Raw genomic sequence first — 17,500 nt, 5'->3', positions numbered from 1 at the left:
CACTCGGCGGCCGGCGCTGTGATTTCTCGTGCCACAGGAGTATCGCTCCCGAGGGAATATTAACGGGTGGGTGAGTGGTTTGCTCCGGCGCGCGCTCGCGTGGGCTGCTCCAGTATATATATATATATATGTACACAGAGGGAAAGGTGAAGCCCACGTAGATGCGGTCATCTTGTGCTCCACGACCTGTATGCTGTTAATGCAATGGTGGTGCGGCGCGGTGCCCTGAATCTTCGAAGAGCTTTCCTGAACTGGACGCAAAGGAAGGTGCTGCGTTGATCTGTGGCATTACTCTGGATGTACTTCACCTCAAGGAATCACGTATTGGGTGCAAGCGATTGGTTGGCTTCAGCTTCAAAGCCATTTGCCAATTGCATCCGGTGCTATTGAGGTGATCTCCTTTGACTTATAAAATGAATTTCCTTTCGTCTCTCTGTTTGTATGTCATCCGAATTCGAAAAGAACCTAAAAATGGGTACACTACGGTCGTGACAATACAAATATCAGCGTCTAGCAAGACAGACGCGTTCATATAGTTTGGCGACACACCCCCGGAAGCTCTCTCTCTCTCTCTCGCTCGCTTATTGCTGAGACCTACAACTTTCCAACCCGACCTTCCGACTGAAACCTGCCAAAAAGATGCTTGTAAGCTGTGGAAGCAGTGAGTCATTTATGTGCCCACTTGCGCAAACGCGTCGTCTGGTCGTATCACAGGCTAATGTTGAGAAAATACGAAACAATAACTGATTAGGACGCTACATTCTACACCCTCGTAGGGAGGGAGTCGCGCGATGTTGTAGCACGCGAATTGCCCTTCCGTTGATCTCATCTTATTGTTTCCCTCCCTTACCAGTGTCATGTGAATTGATTCGTAAGGCCAGTCCGACCTGTACGACTCTAGCGGGACACAAGCCGAAACAATACGCTTCTCGGATAAGAAATGTGTGCGTTTAAATCATATGGAATTCGTTGGATAAAAAGGTATCACACAGCACACCCTTTTGGTTTATCAACCGCACACAAAATCAGATGGCGGAGATCGTTTGATAGTTGAATGTTGTTTTTTTTTGTTAAGCATCAAATAGCTATTGTTTTTTTTTTAATTGCCACGCACCGGTATCAGTAGTTTTTGATAGGCAAAGGTTCAAATTCTTGAGATAATGGAAACGTATCGCGAGAACCGGTGTGAAAATCTCGCATAGACCACACATCACACACCGAGTGGCCCGGCCAAGTGCAGCAGTGCGTTGCCGTGTATGGTAATGACGTATAGTGTGCTGCATGCCCTGTTCATATTAGTCCATACGATCACAGTTTCCGCGTACTTGTGTTGGAGAATGAGTGTGTGCAGTACCAGCGTTCACCACTATCTCACTCACCCAAAACCCCCGGCCGTACCGCATCACCGAATGGAGGGAACCACTTGGTATCATTTGACCTAATGGCTCAATGATGCTGCTGGCGGATTACTCGGTCACTCAAACCTATGACTCAACGCGTCCACGCGTGGACCGGGGGACCTGATGAGTCGCGCTAGCGTTAAGTCAGCCGCGTCGCGGTTTTTAATCTATGCTGGCGGATCGCTAAGCTTTTGTACTTAAACGGTGGGATTTCCGTTATCTTCGAAATCTAGTGTCCCAAACCCCAAGCCACATGCAAAGCGTGTCCGCCAAGCTAAACTTTCGACATCTACAACGCTATCGTCTGGTATCGTCCCCGGTACAGAGTTTCCGCAGTAAAGTTGGCCAACAAAAAATCGTGCTCATTAGCCGAATCCCTTTTACTGTAAACTGCGGTCTCACGGACACTGCCCATTGATGTCACTCTTTGATAATGTAAGAGATAAATAGACAAACCCCCATCCAATCGATCAACCACCGGTACCCTCCGGGATTGGCAGCTGTTTGATTGGCTTCAGTGAAACTTTTACCTTTGATACTTCCGTTTTACATGGTCGCACACGGCACAACATTTGTGTGACTGCGGGGGTCCAATTACCAGCACCGTAAGTCTTTCGACAAGACAAGACAAAAAGATCCGAGCCCACTTCCGTTTCCATGGTTTTACCTGGCGTGGTCACAGGGTAGCAAATTGTTGATGTTTACCACAACTGGTAGCAGAACTTTTTCTTGCTAAAAAGGAAAGCACTGGGGCCGGGCGTCTTCCAGTGCTTCCAAGGACATGTACACACCGTGCCCCTTTCGTGATCACTTTCCGCGTAATCCGTGGCGGCAAAATGAGCGGATTGTTCCCTTTCCCGTTCCAGACGAGCGTAGTGGAGTTTTAAAGAATCTTAGTCAGCGGCTACTCGGTGGTTGTTGGCAAATTGCTACCGGGCTACTAATCTAAAAAGTTAGGCACACTTACCCGGCGAAAAGCAAACAGCTCCTTGTTCAACTTCTGCCGCTCGGTCGAAGGTTGTTGGCCTTTACCGCGTATAAACTTCAGCATTGTTCCACCGTTTTTTTTTGTTGCTGTTGTCGTAGTTGTTGTTGTTGCGCTTGGTGGTGTCGCTCTGGCAGGAAAGCCGGGAGTGAAAGGTTCACCGATGGCTATGCTACGATGCTATTATATGGCTACGTTTGAAGAGATTTCGCTGCAGGCACGCTTCTCCGGTCTCTGGCGTCTTTTAAGACGGTGCTTGTTCTTCTCCTTCTCTTCTCTTCTTAGTGAGCGCTACGGCAGAGCTTTAGCATTCGCGGTGCTAAGCGATGCTTCGGGTTTAACCTGCGTTCGTCGTCTATTCACCGTCGTCCTAACTCAACTCCGTTGATGGATTCTCGTCGTGTGCGCTAGAGCTAGCGTGTGTTTCTGGTTTCCAATGCTTACTCTGGTTCCAATCTGCTTTGCATGGAGATTTTCTTCTGAACCCTGGCGTTGGTTTCTAAGCTTCGTCCTCAGCTCGCCACCACGCCTTAGGCATCTTTCTTTCACTGACGGTTTCTTTAGCCACAGGCCGCGTCTAGCAACAGGCGATCAGGTCCACCGAACGCGCAGATCACAACTGATGCACACTTTCGAATTTCGTGCTCGTAGAATTAACTATACTCCGGCGCAATACTAACGGAACACACCTTGGGTTTTGAAATCAAGAATGTCGGAAGGCACATGCACAGATTCGTGTGCGGCTCTGTAATCGTTGCATATATCGAAAGGCCACGGTGACTGATAATAAAACTGTAAGGAAGAGAGAGAAATAGATACGGATATTGAATTAGAAAAAGAATGATGTTTGGATTTACCTACACAAAAACCGTAGTACAATAACGGATCCACTTTCAATGATCCACCGTGTTCTAGAAATACTATGGTATCAGCTGATAAAACTGACGAGACATCATCACCGATCGATCAACCCACTTTTTTACACCGGAACTCGTGCAGTTTATCGATTCGAACAGAACACCCCAACTAATCGATCAAAGCGATTACTAGAGGTCTATCGGCACACAAGGCAGACACTGTCCCTTGCTGACTAGAACCTACCATAGCACTCCAACAACGATGCAACGGAACATTCCGTTACATTGCAGGCTTTAGTGGGTTCCGGGAGGAGGTCGATTCGGTGTCAATTTAATTAAAACTCCGTCACTATTCCGTGCAGCCTGATTAGAAAAAGAAACCTTCCTGTTCTATCCTTAACACGTATCACCGGTTCTATCGTATGGCGAACAGGATATGGCCATTTCCTATCCAACCAAAAGAATAAAAATAAAATAAAACACGCAGACACAGTTGGCCGCCGCTGCCGCCGCCACCGCGGCTATCTAGCTAGCCCTGGAGGGGGGTTTCTCTGGCCTCGCTGATAAAATGATGACTCAGTCCTCAGGGAGAAGGATGTACAAAGTCAATCCACAAAAGCGGAGAAAAAAAAACCCAATGAACGAGGAGAAGCGTCACGCTGGCCATGCTTTCGGACGTGATGAGTTCTGAGCTTCGAATTTGAAGGCGAGATGGTTGGGCGTGTTGGTGTTCTCGTTCGCTGGAACAAGAAACTCAATCTGCCGCTCCCCACCCCACCCGTCAAGTATCAAATTCTTCGATTGCTTTCAAACCAAGAAGAAATCAAGTCAATTTGATTTGCGAAAGGAAAAAAAAAAGCACAAACAAACATAAAACCTAACCGGTTATTCAATCCCCCCCCCCCCCCCCCCCCCCCCCGTAATGGGTAAGCGGTGCGAGGGATCGGGGGTTCTCCCGTTCTTCCGATCCTCGGGCGAGATCGAGGAACCGATGAGCCAGCCAGCCTCGGTCTGATGATCTGATCTACAATTGCGGTACATAATTTGTTTAGAAAATAAACACTTGAAAGTGTGATTCCAACGTAGGGAATGAAATCGGATTGGGGAGGTGTTCCGGGGGTGGGGGGGGTGGGCACCATGGCAAACGAGCCGAAAGCTCTTAGCAGCATGTTTGCAGCATCTGTGGGGATGTGGAGTGTGTTGTGTGCCGTGTTGCGATGGGACAGATGGGTGGCAGAGTGGTTGAATCGTTTCAGACCCACACATACACGCACACACATTGGCCAACAGAACCGGAACCCTCGATTCCCCGTCTCTCCGTTATATGCTCGGCTCTAGTCAAACGGGAATTGGTTTGTTTTCTATTTTTAAGAATGGCTTTTGCATGTGCGGCAGCAGCGTGATCAAGAAGCTGGGATCATGTTTCATCTCTTCTGCTTCCTCCCCCTACAGTTTAAGGAGCTTAGCCAAATAGCGCATCGATCGAGTTGAAAGCTGAAACCACTCTCCAAGCCAGCCAGCCATCCACCATGGAGCGGGGCGATCATCACCGCCAACAACGGGGACGAGGAAAACCGCCGAGCTCTTCGATCGTCGAAAAACAACAAACGTCGATTTAACTCGTATCAGGCAGGCGCGGTTGATGCCGCTGGCCGGTGTCGTTTGAGGATGCAAAATTAGCAAACGTTAGTAACGCTAAGCTAAGCAGGCGACCAGACCAGCCACCAGGCAACTGCATGGCGGGAGGAGCCGCCTATTAGGTGGCGAGCGTTTTCGGTGGTATAAAGAAAGGTATGACATCATGGATCGGCGACGCCAGCAACGAGCAACGAAAGCAAAGCAAAAGTCAACAACGATACGCCAAACCGCGCCGGGAGAGGGTGGACGACGTCGTTTCATGATGCGGGCGCTAAAGAAGACGATGATGAGGTTCGAGGGTGCGAATGAGTAATCGTGCATACGGCGTTGGGTAAGCGAGCGGAGGAAGGACGAAACGATGTGTAAGTTGGCGAACGTTGGTCAAAATGTATCTCTTTCCAAGGTCAGACAGTAGATGCCACTCTGATAAATGGATAAAAAGAGTGCATAGCAGGGGAAAAAAATACGATAATTCCAATTGGAAATAGCAAAACGATACCTTTTTAACTAACCGTAAGTAAGTTGATAGTTTAAAGTCGCATTACAAGATTACCGGCCTGGATTAGCCGGAGTCGCTAGAGTAATTTGCTTGCTTGAAACGGGACTAATCATAAATCAAAAAAACGAAAGCCCTTACACGCAGACATTCACACAGAAGAGAAGAAAAAAAACAAGTTGACAAGAGTTTTGCGAACATTCCCTACGGTCTAACCTGCATCACTTTCAAGCCCCCAATAAATCCATACAAGTGCACCGCACAGTAACAGGCACAGAGGAAAGACCTGCAACATAACAGCGCTCAAACGTATCAGGTTTTTCCTTTTCGTGCATTAATCCTCCTTCTCGTTCAAACGGAACTTTTATGCACCCGATGTCATATACAGTGGACAAAATATTCAGTTCTCGCTTTTTCCCTCTCTCTCCCTCTCTCTCCCTTTCGCTGCTATCTCTTTAAAACCATGCTTCCTGGCGTAAAAAGGGAAATTTAAAATCTGGACAGAGTCGTAAACTCTGTACCTTTAAAAATGGTTCCCTACGGTTTTTTTCTACCTGACACGTAGAGTTAATGTTTGCTGGTTTGTCGCATATGTTACAGATTCCAGGGCAGGATATGGGCGAGAGGTTGAAGGATGACAGCCCGGGGAGCGGTGTTATGCTACGTTTTCCAGTCGATACGTTGCACTAGAGTTTCCATTATGGTACTTCCATGAGTTCATAGTTGGACAAACAAATGTGCTACACTTATAAATTAGTAAGCAAGCAGTTAATTTGCAGAGAAGTTCAAGTACAATACACTCGATTGCAAAACATGGTCAATAAACCTCGCCTATATGCCCAGGGGGTGTTTAAAGAGCGGGTTCCCATATCTTTCAAAAGCCCTCTTTGACTAGAGGAGAGTTGGTGATGATAAGGTTATTTTCAACATGTGTTTCATACAGGAAACCAGCAAGCGAAGGAAGGTGTTTTCAACGCATATCTCTACCATTAGCAACCCCTCATCAGGCCGTTCCTCTCGATGACTGAACAGTTGCAGCATTCTGTTACACGTTTTACGGGACCCTCGTTCGAAAAACCGTTTCCACCCAAAGATTGTTGCACGTAGACCAGCCACATTTCGGCGATAAGCGAATGATGTGGCTGTATGAAGAGCATGCAAAAAAAAAGAGAATAGAAAATAGGGACATCCTTGGGCATGCTATCCAGGACATCCTAGGTTGTCGCTTTTTAACATTGCATCAATAAGAAGAATAGAAGAAGCGCACTACTGCAAGTGTACTGAATAACGATTCTGAATTAAAAAAAACCCATCGTGTAAAACGGTTAAAAGTGTGACTCCCGGTCCCTTCATAGGGGCTGATTTCAGGATTTTTATCTTATCAGACCGAGCCCGGTTAGTGATCGATACGGAAAATGAGGGAGATATGCGCAACACAACGCTTCGCTGTGTTCCACCACTTGAATGAAACAATCATCGACCGCTATAGCAGCGAGGGATGATGATGTTCATACAATTAATAGAAGAAATCAAAAATTTTATCATCTTTCCTTGTTCCACAATCCCATCAATGCAGGAGGGATGCAATGAGGAATTGCAAGTGGGTTTAGTGAAAAAAGTGGACTCCTTAGCGACTAACGGTGGTACAAACTGCCATGGCAACGTGGTAAAGGCAACAGGTGTCATGAAATCGAAGGATTTGGCTTATGCTACTTACCTTTCTGCATAAAATGTCCAACTAACTTCGAACACACGCGCCCAGATTTGACGGGGCCTCGGCTGGTCGGTGATTACGGGAGCGTTCAAAAACAATGGTCAACTTGAATAACAAAGCACAATTAAATATAAACCCACTATATCCTGCAAGAAACAACCGGTAGAGAAAACAATCAGATGTAAAAGATGGTTTCCGTGTTTTAGATCAGTAGAATACACCCAGCATGCCCAGACCGTTTCACTATCGAACGAATTTCATGCATCATATCGATGGATGGGCACTGCTATGGAAACATCAAGAGAACCATGGAAAATCCGGGGGGGGGGGGGGTGTGAGCAGTTCTTGGTGAGGTATTTTCTTTCCAGTCACGGTTGAAAGTTTCCGGTTGATGGTACCACATGCAATCGCGATAGAACCGGGAAACCGAGCAAGAAGACGCCAAACTATAAACATCCATCCACCACACATCCGTTCTGTTCTGTGGCCAGAGGTCTCCACTTGCAACCGGAAAGCAGTCGTTCTTCTTCGTTTCGTATGCACACGCAACCACCTCATGAGCCAACCACGCGGGCCGCATACAGGTAAAGCAAAGAGGAAAGAAAAAAAGAAGAGTTGTACCGAACCCGAACGCACACGCTCCGCGAGAACACGCTGGCACACCCGGTTCTTCCGCACGATCAAAGATACCGGTTGCTGGCAGGGAAGGCAAGCTGGTGGCTGGTGGGTGGATGTTCTGCTCTTTCGCATCGAGAGACGCGCACTAGCGATCGACACGATCTCCAGCGGGCCCCACCCAACCGAAGCCCAGCGACGTACGTTTCTGGGGCATGTAAGAGCGACACTCCGCTCATCCACACACCACCTTTCCCCTTCGCTAAGTTCTAGTGGCCGACGCAAAGCAAACACCAACTGCGGCTGCACGGTAACCTGGTGATAATTGAAGCCGCAATTCAGACGCACAACTCAACACTTGCGATGCGGTCACTTGACGGTGTCCGCACGGATTAACACTACTTGGCGACGCGTAAAAATGTTCTAGCAAACCGGTCGGCGGAATAATGTTCTTGCCCTCTAGCTGGCCAGCACCCAAGCCACACGTCGGTAGAAAAATCGGTGCGAGTCTCACTAGCCCACTACTGTTCAATGAATCGTCTTCGCAGCTTGCTAGCGCACCGGCCGAGAACGAGAACGGAAGTAATTCACGACGGGGAGGAACACGGGCAGAAGCAGGGAAAACCGCGTCACTTGGATGCATTGACGTGGAAAAAGAGGGGCGCATCGCGAAACTCACTGCCGGTTCAATTGCACCTCACAAACAAATCAGCGCGCGCCGAATCGGGGGAAAATCGCGGGTACGCGTTCAGTACCTGCTGCTGTTGAAGCAAGATCGGAAACGAATAAAATGCGCTCGCGGCCACTCGACGGAAAATTTGTTTTGCCTCTGCTCGAATCAGCAAACTTGATTTTCAAAGAGAGACCCCGTTGACACAGAACATTTTCTCGAAACTCCGGGTTAACTCCGGAACTGGACTCGAATTCCTTCCTGTTAAAAGACTAACAGGAGAGAGTTTATATGGCGCGCGCTCCTTTTAACCCCTCAACAGGAGCGAGAAAATGTTCTGTGTCAACGGGGAAAGAGAATGCGCTGCGACAACTTCAAAATACGCCAACGAACGGTGGATGGAAATGATATTTGAGCTGCATTTTGTAAAGTTGTGTTATTTTATTAGTATATAATCGCTGCACACCAGTAAACTCTGCCGCAACGAGTAGTAAATTTTCAGTTTTCAAAAGCAATCGCAATTGGACATGGTGTGGACGAGACCTAAAGCATGTGTAAGCCTGTTAGTTGAATTCTTAATCGATTGCTCGATTCGAGCGCTGTGCTCGAAATCGACAGTTTTTTCGGGCAGGTTGTTTTGATGCCACAAATCAGAGGAAGGATTGCGAGACGCGCCCGCCAACGAAGCCTGCTTCTTGCAACACGGGAAAACGCGGTCGTTGCCCCCCAGTCCCGCTCCCGTGCACCAACGGCGACGGAACGGACCGCGCCACGGCCGCGCCTTGCCTATATGGCGACCGACTGCTGCGCTGCACCAGCTGGAGATTAGCAGCGCAAAGCAGGGACCACCACCGCTAACGCAAACGAGGTCGCCATCACCATGGACGGCTCACAGGAGGCGGAGGACGAGGAGTGCGTCCATCCACGCGTCATCATTCACATCGACATGGACTACTTCTACGCCCAGGTGGAGGAGGTACTGAATCCGTCGCTCAAAGATCGCCCGTTTGCCGTGAAGCAGCGGTTCTGCGTCGTTACGTCGAACTACATCGCCCGCGACCTCGGCATTCGAAAGCTGCAGCCAGTGAAGGAAGCGCTCGCCCTCTGCCCCGAGCTGGTACTGGTGAACGGAGAGGATCTGACCAAGTATAAGGCAATGTCACAGCGGATTAATGAGATCATGCACCGGTTTACGCCGCACGTCGAGAAGCTGGGACTCGACGAGAACTACCTGGACGTGACCGAGCTGACTACGGAGCGGCTGGAGCAGCTGGACGGTGGTGAATCATCGATCAGCAATGCGAACGCGCAGGCGGAACGCGTCGTCGGTTTGATCCATCCACCGCCCGACGACCGACAGCGCGCGGAGTGTTCCGACCGGGAACTGTTTCGATCCTGCTGTCTCTGCGGCTGTGATCGCCGACTGATCCTCGCTACACACGTTGCGAAGGAAATCCGGGAGTGCATCTTCCGCGAGCTTGGTCTACGGTGCTGTGCCGGCATTGCACACAACAAGCTGCTGGCCAAGCTGGTGGGATCGATGAACAAACCGGACAAACAAACGGTTTTGCTACCAACGGCCAGCAGTAGCTTTGTCGCTTCGCTCGGTTCCGTTCGATCGCTCACCGGGATTGGCGAGAAGACGGCCCAGACGCTAGCGGAATGCTGCAACGTTGCCACGGTTACCGATTTGCAGCAGATCGAGTTGGAGCGGCTAGCGCGTCACGTAGGCCATGAGCAAGCCGTCCGTCTGAAGCAGATCGCACTTGGGCGCGATGACACACCGGTACGGCAAACGGGCAAACCGAAATCCGTTGGCCTCGAGGACTCCTGTCCTGCGATCTCGGTTCGGGCCGATGCGGAGGAAAAGTTTCGGCATCTGTTGGTGCGGTTAGTGAAAAACATTGCCGACGATGGGCGAGTACCGATCGCCATCAAGGTGACGGTCCGGAAGTATGACTCCACCAAGCGCACCACTCACCGTGAATCGAAACAGGACAAGCTGCTCCCATCGCTGTTTCGACACACCGGCGGTAAGCTCGTGCTGGCCGACGGGGCCCAGGAGAAGCTGTTGGCGATTGTGATGCGCGTGTTCGAGCGAATGGTCGATCTGCGGCAACCGTTCAACATCACGCTGCTGGGCTTATCGTTTTTCAAGTTCCAGGAGCGACGCGTAGGGAGCAAATCCATCGCCAACTTTCTCATCAAAAAGTCTGACATCGAGGTACAGTCCATCACAAACCTGAGCAATGAATCGATCACCCTGAGCGAGACCAGCTTTTGCTCGAACAAATCGCTGACGGCGATGGACTGTGAGCCGTGTGGTGCCGGTGGTTCGTCCGATGCCGGTTCACTTGCGTCCCTGTCCGGGTCCGAGTCGGACGTGGAACCGTCGCCCAAAAAATCACGCCGCTTTCTGTACCGTAGCTACCGAGGGAGCAGTGAAAATGCGACCGGGCAGCAGACTCGCCGGGAGGATGAGGCAACGCTCAGCAAGCTACGGGTGGCCGATCTTCGTTTGAGTTCCAAAGACAACGACCACGAAACGCCACAAGGAACGGGAGCGAAACCAGTAGCGCATGGAAATAGCTCCATCGTCACGCGGCATGCTGTTTCCCCGATGGAGATCTCTTCGAGTGTTCCCAGCGCGGCGGCTCCGCGTCCACCACAATCAGCGCCACCGAAGGAGTCATTCTTCCGTCATCATTTGCCGCAGGAAGCGCAACCGTCCACTTCCTGTTCCACGTTTACCAGTGACCCAGCGGCCACGGTTAACCACAGCGAAAGTACAAATTTGCTCCCGCCGAACGTTGACCGTGAAGTGTTCCATGCCCTGCCGGCCGATGTCCAACAGGAACTGCTTGGCAACTGGCGGCGGGCCATGGAGTTGACGGCTTCCTGTAGCACCGGTAACAGCACCATCAACCCTAGCTCTACCGTCGGGGCGCATGTTAGCGTTAGTCCCGGAAGCACTGTTACGGCTAGTGTTGGTGGTGCCGGTGTGTCCACCGTACCCGCGAGCAGTCCCCCCGGTGCAGCGCAAGCCTCAAGCGCAAAGGCTAAAAACACTCTTCATCGCTATTTCGTTAAAAACACGTAGCACCAGCTGCCTACAGCAGGGCACCCCTTATTGACTACGTTGTAGGCAAGGTTTGGGGTCGTTCCTGTGTAGAGGCAGACGGCCCCATGGCTCTGATAACTTCTTCTTTTTTTTATCCCTGTACATGCTATTGTTTTGCTTCATTTTTAAACGTATTATTGTTTCTCCATATGGTTCTCGGTGCAGTGGGACCAAGTTGTTTGTTTGTTTTCCATTTAGATAGTGCGCTCCTAGCGTGATTGCCGGCGGGGCGACGGAATCGATAGCTGAAGGTGTCCCCTTTTCTCCTTTACTACCCTACACTATCCACTGGTTTGTCTGTGTTCATGTTTTTTTTACGCAAAGTCTGGCAAATCCGACACAAGATCCATAATTACACATCTCACATTCATCTTCCATCATCGCCATGTATATAAATGCGCGTGGACTGAAAGGACTACTTCACCGAAGCGCCGAACAAAAGTTAGTGTTTTACTTTCCGCCTTTACTTCATGCAACCCTTTCTACTAAAAGGTCTTAAAGAATCATTCCCGCCTGAACATGCAGGAGAAGCAGATGTTTAATAATAAAGAAAAAAAAAGAATTGAGAAACTGTTTATCAACCAAAACGAATGAATATATTTATGTAACAACAAATGCTCACCGGTTGTTACTCATTGACCATATCACACGCGCGTCCGCAGCACCTGATCACACCTTCGGCAAACACAAGCCCCATCGTCACCATCGTCGGGCAACATAAACCTTCGGCAGCGTGGGCACAGTGACTGATCGGATTTGGTGATCTTTACCACGAAGCGTTCGGTCGACTCATTACTACGGTTTACGGGTCTGCGACTGCGCAGCTCAACCGAACCGATTTGTAACAATTCGCACAGTTCCGTCTCTGCATCGGCGCATCCCACGGCAGGATGTAGTGCCAATAGTTGGGCGTAATCGTTTTCATCACACTCGACAGTTACTTGAAGCAACCAGGAATTTACGTTGAGCTGAGCTTGCTGGGCGTACACTGCGTGGCGAAGGTCAAGCGCAACTTCCACGGCTGTGCAGGATAAGTCCGCTCTGTCCGAATCTGCTGTACGTGGCGCCGTTCTCAGCAGATCCGTGCGGAAACACTTGTAGAAATGATCGTTCCCTGGAAGAAGGGGTGAGAAGGGTGAGGTCTGTTAGTTGAGTTACTGAAATGGAAAGAGGATAAGAATGTTGGGAAATACCAACCCCTATAGTAAGTCCAACTCTCCTCCACCAAGAACGGTACGATGGGCCACAAGACCTTACACAACGTTTGGTAGGTATCGGCGAGGATCGCCGTAACGTGCCCATGTTCCTGATCGGTACCACAGTACAGCCGATCCTTGACCACGTGCAAATACAGTCCCGATAGTGTCGAGAGGCAAAAGTTAAGAATGCTTGCTGTGGCTCGATTGTGCTGATAGGCATCGTACAGTTCAAACACGTTCCGCCGAAACTCGGCCAACTGCTTCAGGTAGTAGCGATCAATGTGGTGCAAGCTCTCGGGGCGGATCTCTAGCTCACCGGTACCGGTGCGTTCCAGGGTGCCAAGAAGGAATTTCAAAATACCACGCAACTTCTGGACACTGTCGGCCGATGAGGTGAGCAGCTTGTGACTGACGGGAATGGAGGTGTTCTGGGTAGCATGGGAGCAAATCCACCAGCGCAACACATCACACCCGTACTTTGTGATTATGCTCGAGGGGGAAATTATGTTGCCGAGCGATTTGGACATTTTCATACCATTCTCGTCGACCGCAAAGCCGTGCACGAAGATCGCTTTGTACGGTGCTTTACCACGTGCAGCAACGCTGGTCAGAAGGGACGATTGGAACCAACCCGTAAACTGATCGATTCCTTCCAGATACAGATCGGCCACACGCTCCTTGCCCAGTACCGTGCACCACGAGACACCAGAGTCGAACCAAATATCAAGAATGTCGTTGCCCTTTCGCAAACAGTCCAGTGGTATTTTGAGTTCCTTCAGCATTTCCACGGGTACTAGCTGTTCGACGGGAGTGGTCCACCAGAAATCCATCGACGATTCGTGCATGAGCCGTGTTTCGATCGTAGCAAGCAGTGAGCGATGTAGCACCGGTTGGCCCGAACGGGAATCGTACAGTACCGGTATCGGTACACCCCAGGCACGTTGCCGTGATATGCACCAGTATGGACGCTTCCGTAGCTGACCCTCCAGTACGCGCTTGCTCACCTCGGAAGAGGATCGCGGATATATCTCGACGTCGCGTACCGCCTCAAGCGCCGCCTGCTTCAAGCTACTCGTATCGATGAACCACTGATCGCTGGCCCGCAGCATTACTGGCTGCTTCGTACGCCAATCGATGGGATACGAGTGCTCCAGAGTTGTCAGGTGGAGTGTCGCAGGTCGTATTAATTCCGATACGATTTGATTTCCCTCAGTAAGGGCAAGCCGTCCTATGAGTGGCGCCGGAGCACGCTCATTGTATCGGCCTTCTTCATCGATCAAGCTCTTGATTGCCATCCGGTGCTCGAGACAAACGAGGAAATCATCCGGTCCGTGTGCTGGGGCAGTATGCACGAGACCGGTACCCTTTTCCGCCTTCACGTGGCCAGCGGGCAGAAATGGGAGCACCTCATCCGTGTTCAAGGGATGATGATAACGCAAAGCTCGCAGCTCACTTCCCGGTATGGTTTGCAGTGGTTCAAACGTTTGTCCCAACTGCTCGCCCAGATACTGGATGAGATCCTTCCCGATCAGTAGCGTATCACCACCGTCCACCGAACGAACCAAACTGTACTCCAGCGAAGGATTGTAACAAATGGCCTGATTTGCGGGTAATGTCCACGGCGTCGTTGTCCATATTACGGCGTACACCTCCGCAGTGTTGCCGAATCCAGCGCTCTCGATGGCGGGACAATCGTTGCCATGATCCGCCAGCTTGAGTTTTAAGTACATGGAAGGGCTTACGTGGGCTTCATCGTATTCGAGTTCCGCCTCGGCCAGTGCAGAGCGCGACGAAGGTGACCAGAAGACGGGTTTCAGTGCACGGTAGATTAAGCGGCGCTCGTACAGATCGTAAAACAATCGCAGCTGCTCACGAATGTACGCCGGATCGAGCGTGCGATACAAACCACGATCACTGTCGGACCAGGCTGCCGTTATACCCCACGCTTCGAACGATTTCCGCTGCTTAACGATCGTTTCCAGTGCGAACCGACGGGCTGTATTACGGATTTCGGGTGCCGAACGCGCTTGCCCGGTGTTGGTTTGTCCCTTTTTCGTTTTCTTCGCGAACGCTTCCAGTGCTTTTAGTTCGATCGGCAAACCGTGACAATCCCAGCCAGGAACATAGTGGACCCGCGATCCACTGATGATTTTGTGTTTCAGTATGAGATCTTTTAAAATTTTGTTCACCGCGTGTCCCATGTGTAGCTCTCCGTTTGCGTACGGTGGCCCATCGTGCAGGATGAACTCATCCTTTGCCAGTGGTGGCGCCGTCCGGTTCCAGCTGTATAGTTCGCTAAAACATGTCTGCAAAAGAGTGGTTGAAGGTGGCATTATCAAGCGGTAGACCGAAAACACACATCGCCGCCCCGGGGTGTACCTTTCGCAGCTGATCCTCGAGTTCGGATCGCTTTTCTGCGCTCAATCGGGCCGGAAACTTGGTCCGCGGTAAGCGGATGGTGGACGTGTACTTACTCTCCTCTTTGGCCACACTTTTAGTCGCTAAATAGCGAATACTCGCCCGGAAGCCGGTCGCCCAGCACTCCGAGCGGCCGCGTAACATCATTTCTCGGTTGGGGGTGGTGGGGGATTGTTATGACATCTGTATTGTCACCGATCGGCGGTTGTCAGAACCGAACGCCAATGCCAGGATAATTGAATTAGCTAGGACCCAAACAGCGGAGCATGATGTCGTCGGCCAAGGAGGCTGCGGAACCTGAAACCACAAAACTGAAGGTACTGGCGCTACATGGCTACCGGCAGAACGCGGACAGCTTCCGCTCGAAGCTGGGCTCCTTTCGGAAGCAGGTCAGCAAATACGTGGAGTTTGTGTTTCTCTCGGCACCACACAAAGCCGCACCGTTGGAAGCCGGCGGAGAGCAGGATCCCGCACAAAAGAGCTGGTGGTTCAACAAAGACGACCACACGTTCAAAGGCACCAACCAAGGAGGCCCCGCGTACGGTTTCGACGAAAGCCTTCGGTTGGTGGAGAAAACGTGGCAGGCGGAAGGTTGCCACGGGTTGCTTGGATTCTCGCAGGGTGCCTGCTTTGCCGGGTTGCTGTGCGATTTAAGTGCACGAGGCATGACCAAGGTGAAGCCTCAATTTGCCATTCTTGCGTCCGGCTTTCGTTCCGGCAGCTTGGTCCATCTGAATTACTATGAGAACAAAATTCAGCTTCCCTCACTACACCTCTACGGTGAGACGGATGATATCATTACGAAAGGTAAGCGAACCGACGCCGTTTAATGATGGTCAACGAGTAACGCAGTTTTGTTTTGATCCGCTAGATATGAGCATCGCCCTGTCGGACACATTCCTGGAGCCGGAAATAGTCACACACCCGGGCGGACACTACTTTCCCGCGCAGGCGAGCATGAAGCAGATCTACGTGGATTTCTTCCGGGATCAGCTGCAGCTGTACCTGGAAGCCAAAGAACTGGCCAATGCCACCGAGGAGAACATACTGCAGCTTGAACCACAGGCGGCGACAAGTGGTGCATCGGATGGAGAGCAACCGGACGATTCGGATTCGGATTCCGATTGACGGTCAATCATCATCATTTAACCAACCCGCGTACCGTAGCTCCGTACAATTCTCCCGAAACTCAAAGGTTTTATTTTCTCGCCATTACTTAATTATGCAAAGCTGTATGAATAAAACTACCCAAGATAGAAACAAGAAAAGAAAAGGAAACTCTGTTCGGGGTGGCGCACCGACACGCACACGGCGACGGTTGCTATGTTATGGACTGTATGCTGTTGTTCTTCCCGGGTATTTGAGAAGAAATGGGACAGGGTTAAAGGTTTCTAAACATGCTCACCGGTTTCAATTCAACGTATTTGCCAGAAGAAAAGAAAGAATGAAATGCTTCGGAGTGTATTGGCAATAGTGCTGGTCTTAAATCGAGAATTAGTAGCAAGAACCTAGAACCATAATCCATTACAACCGGTTGTTTGTTTGGTGTGGCAGACAGTGTGGTTAAGTGTGGAACATGCGTTTTTTTTGCGGGGGGATTGCCGCCAAGAGAAGAACGATAGGGATACGAACAAACAAGCGAAAAGAAAATCTGCGTATGATGATTATGCCTGCGCCCCTCTCCCTCGCCGCCTCCGCCGCCTTAACAGCCCTAACTAGACCAGCTGATCCTGCCCGTTGGCGGTGTCCTGGTTTTTCATCACTTCGGGTAGATCGGGCGGCAAGGAGTAGGGTGTTAGCTCGAGGGCCTCGAAAAGCCCATCCTTACGTATTGCTAGCCCGAGCTGGGCTGGACACTGTGCCTTTGCCGTTGCGACGGTGATCCCGCAGTCCTGCAGCGTTTTGTCGTCGTCCATAACCGTGTCTTTGTTGAAGAGCTGTTGGTCACGGGGATGCACTTTGATAATTCCTTCGAGCATCTTTTTCAGCTCGTACACCGGTGTCGTCTCTTTGGCATCGGTGAAAATGGTCGTCTTCTGCCGCCGAATCATCATGAACACATCCTACAAAATGGGCAAAAGACGACAAAAGCGAGTGAGAGAATTGCATACGAGAAGCCGATTTAACGGCCAATCGGGCTCGGACGATGACGACGGTCCACCGTGATCGCGGTGTCAGCTGATAAGCGGTCTGCGGCAAGGGCCGGCGACAGGGTCGCACTTTGAGACGTCTCCAAAATTGCACACCGTTGGTCATGCGCCGGTACTCGCTCGAGAAAGATGACGAAACTGGGCAAAGGTTAATCCGGAATCCGGGGATGTCTTTCCCCCGTTGAGTCCGTGCGTCGCGCCCAACCGCCCCGTCGCCGTAACTTGATCTTATCAGCA

The 17,500-nt window shown here is 50.7% G+C and overlaps 5 protein-coding genes across 9 annotated transcripts in view; 2 read left to right on the top strand and 3 right to left on the bottom strand.

Annotated features, from left to right (window-relative positions):
• LOC126581032 (lethal(2) giant larvae protein) overlaps positions 1-8,525 on the bottom strand; it is a 15,889-nt gene extending 7,364 nt beyond the window's left edge. The window contains exons 1-3 of one of the 5 annotated variants that reach the window (XM_050244440.1): positions 8,461-8,525; positions 7,094-7,236; positions 2,368-3,177 (exon numbers count right to left, since the gene is read on the bottom strand). In XM_050244440.1, the coding sequence (XP_050100397.1) occupies positions 2,368-2,451 (84 nt within the window). In that variant the 5' untranslated portion in view covers positions 2,452-3,177; positions 7,094-7,236; positions 8,461-8,525. Of the gene's footprint in view, positions 1-2,367; positions 3,178-7,093; positions 7,237-7,711; positions 7,960-8,020; positions 8,195-8,384 lie in introns of those variants that run through there. The other 4 variants (XM_050244439.1, XM_050244442.1, XM_050244438.1 and 1 more) reach the window with 4 other exon arrangements.
• A 508-nt stretch (positions 8,526-9,033) lies between these two features.
• LOC126581028 (DNA polymerase iota) lies at positions 9,034-11,931 on the top strand. Its single transcript, XM_050244435.1, has one exon. It carries the CDS (start codon positions 9,256-9,258, stop codon positions 11,473-11,475), a length of 2,220 nt encoding a protein of 739 aa, XP_050100392.1. The 5' UTR covers positions 9,034-9,255; the 3' UTR covers positions 11,476-11,931.
• Positions 11,932-12,069: 138 nt separating this feature from the next.
• Positions 12,070-15,382, bottom strand: LOC126581027 (isoleucine--tRNA ligase, mitochondrial). The gene is made up of 3 exons (XM_050244434.1): positions 15,075-15,382; positions 12,694-15,001; positions 12,070-12,610 (listed from the first exon to the last, which is right to left on the bottom strand). The coding sequence occupies exons 1-3, from the start codon at positions 15,258-15,260 to the stop codon at positions 12,141-12,143; spliced, it is 2,964 nt and encodes a 987-aa protein (XP_050100391.1). The 5' UTR covers positions 15,261-15,382; the 3' UTR covers positions 12,070-12,140.
• On the top strand, positions 15,335-16,710 carry LOC126581029 (esterase AGAP003155). The gene is made up of 2 exons (XM_050244436.1): positions 15,335-15,920; positions 15,985-16,710. The coding sequence occupies exons 1-2, from the start codon at positions 15,380-15,382 to the stop codon at positions 16,239-16,241; spliced, it is 798 nt and encodes a 265-aa protein (XP_050100393.1). The 5' UTR covers positions 15,335-15,379; the 3' UTR covers positions 16,242-16,710.
• The window catches only part of LOC126581031 (elongin-B), a 1,726-nt gene continuing 498 nt past the window's right edge, over positions 16,273-17,500 (bottom strand). The window contains exon 3 of the mRNA XM_050244437.1: positions 16,273-17,176. Within this exon, the coding sequence (XP_050100394.1) occupies positions 16,829-17,176 (348 nt within the window). The 3' untranslated portion in view covers positions 16,273-16,828. The remainder of the gene's footprint in view (positions 17,177-17,500) is intronic.

This window comes from Anopheles aquasalis, chromosome 2, assembly GCF_943734665.1.
Source record: "Anopheles aquasalis chromosome 2, idAnoAquaMG_Q_19, whole genome shotgun sequence".
Lineage (NCBI taxonomy): Eukaryota > Metazoa > Arthropoda > Insecta > Diptera > Culicidae > Anopheles > Anopheles aquasalis.
Note: the sequence above shows the minus strand (reverse complement) of the source record. Positions and strands in the feature narration are given on the sequence as shown.

Coding starts and splice junctions, on each gene's coding strand:
- LOC126581028 (XM_050244435.1), top strand. CDS start 9,256: ATGGACGGCTCACAGGAGGCGGAGGACGAGGAGTGCGTCCATCCACGC.
- LOC126581027 (XM_050244434.1), bottom strand. CDS start 15,260: ATGATGTTACGCGGCCGCTCGGAGTGCTGGGCGACCGGCTTCCGGGCG. Junction 15,002..15,074: donor TCGAGGATCAGCTGCGAAAG/GTACACCCCGGG, acceptor ACTCTTTTGCAG/ACATGTTTTAGCGAACTATA. Junction 12,611..12,693: donor GAGTTGGACTTACTATAGGG/GTTGGTATTTCC, acceptor CCCTTCTTCCAG/GGAACGATCATTTCTACAAG.
- LOC126581029 (XM_050244436.1), top strand. CDS start 15,380: ATGATGTCGTCGGCCAAGGAGGCTGCGGAACCTGAAACCACAAAACTG. Junction 15,921..15,984: donor GGATGATATCATTACGAAAG/GTAAGCGAACCG, acceptor TTGATCCGCTAG/ATATGAGCATCGCCCTGTCG.